The sequence below is a fragment of the Laccaria bicolor genome, genomic scaffold (assembly GCF_000143565.1).
Source record: "Laccaria bicolor S238N-H82 LACBIscaffold_27 genomic scaffold, whole genome shotgun sequence".
Taxonomy (NCBI): Eukaryota; Fungi; Basidiomycota; class Agaricomycetes; order Agaricales; family Hydnangiaceae; genus Laccaria; species Laccaria bicolor.
In genome coordinates, this window is record NW_001889898.1 from 106,130 (window position 1) to 107,561 (window position 1,432).

The 1,432-nt window shown below is 41.8% G+C and overlaps 1 protein-coding gene across 1 annotated transcript in view; it reads right to left on the reverse strand.

Moving 5' to 3' along the window:
• Window positions 1–842: 842 nt before the first annotated feature.
• Window positions 843–1,432, reverse strand: part of LACBIDRAFT_330407 (uncharacterized protein) — a gene marked incomplete at both ends in the record, with an annotated part of 1,731 nt that continues 1,141 nt past the window's right edge. The window contains 2 exons of the mRNA XM_001884742.1: window positions 843–919; window positions 1,269–1,346. Coding sequence (XP_001884777.1) covers window positions 843–919; window positions 1,269–1,346 — 155 coding nt within the window. The remainder of the gene's footprint in view (window positions 920–1,268; window positions 1,347–1,432) is intronic.

Genomic DNA, 1,432 nt, shown 5'->3' on the forward strand with positions numbered 1-1,432 from the left:
GTAGAGTACCCGNTACCCACAACCCCACGGGTTTACCTGTCAAAACGAGCCCAAGAACATCCAAATCGGTTAAGAATTGAGAGAGTTCTGCCTGAGTTCAACTGGTCATTACAAAATTGTGTAGTCTAAAAAGCAGACACTACACAGTTTTGTAGTCTAGAATTTCGGACATCAACGTATTCCGTGGGGGGTTGTCTGGTCCATGTCAAAATTACATCCGAAATTTTGGCCATGGTTGCACTAATACAAATCCGGATGTTTTTTCGGCCGCATTTTCGGATCAGTGACGTTCACCAAGTTAATCACAAATCCGGACATTTTTTCGGCCGTATTTTCGGGGCAATGACATTCAGTTAAATACAGATCCGGATGTTTTTTTGGCCGCATTTTCGGGTACTTGAAGTACTAAATTTCGGACATTGGTGCAGTCTATGTGGATCATTATATCTGGATGGAAGTAACTTAAAAAATTTCGGACTTCAGAGCATTCCGCGGGGGGTTGTCTGGTCTGTGTAAAAATTACATCCGAAACTTCGGACATTGTTGCACTAATACAAATCCGGATGTTTTTTCGGCCGCATTTTCGGATCAGTGATGTTCACCAAGTTAATCACAAATCCGGACATTTTTTCGGCCGCATTTTCAGGGCAATTACATTCAGCATGTTAAATACAAATCCGGATGTTTTTTCGGCCGCATTTTCGGAGCAGTGACATTGACCAAGTCAACTACAACTCCGGACATTTTTTCCAGCCACATTTTCGGGGTAATGACATTCAGCATGTTAAATACAAATCCGGATGTTTTTGTGACCGCATTTTCAGGTACTTGAAGTATAAATTTCAGACATTGGAGCATTTCATGGGGGTTGTCTGGCCCCTGTCAAAATTACATCCAAAATTTCGGACATTGGTGCAGTCTATGGGGATTATTATATCTGGATGGAAGTAACTTAAAAAACTTCGGACTTCAGAGCATTCCGCAGGGGGTTGTCTGGTCCATGTCAAAATTACATCTGAAACTTCGGACATTGGTGCACTAATACAAATCCGGATGTTTTGTTGGCTGCATTTTCGGATCAGTGATGTTAACCAAGTTAATCACAAATCCGGACATTTTTCGGCCGCATTTTCAGGTACTTGAAGTACTAAATTTCGGACGTTGGAGCATTCTATGGGGGTTGTCTGGCCCCTGTCAAAATTACATCTGAAATTTCGGACATTTGTGCACTCTACAGAGATTAATACATCTGAATGGAAATGACCCACAAAATTTCGGACTTGAGAGCATTCCATGTGGGGCTTGTCTGGTCCATGTCAAAATTACATCCAAAACTTCGGACATTGCTGCACTAATACAAATCACACTAATACAAATCCGGATGTTTTTTTGGCCGCATTTTCGGAGCAGTGACATTGACCAAGTCAACTAC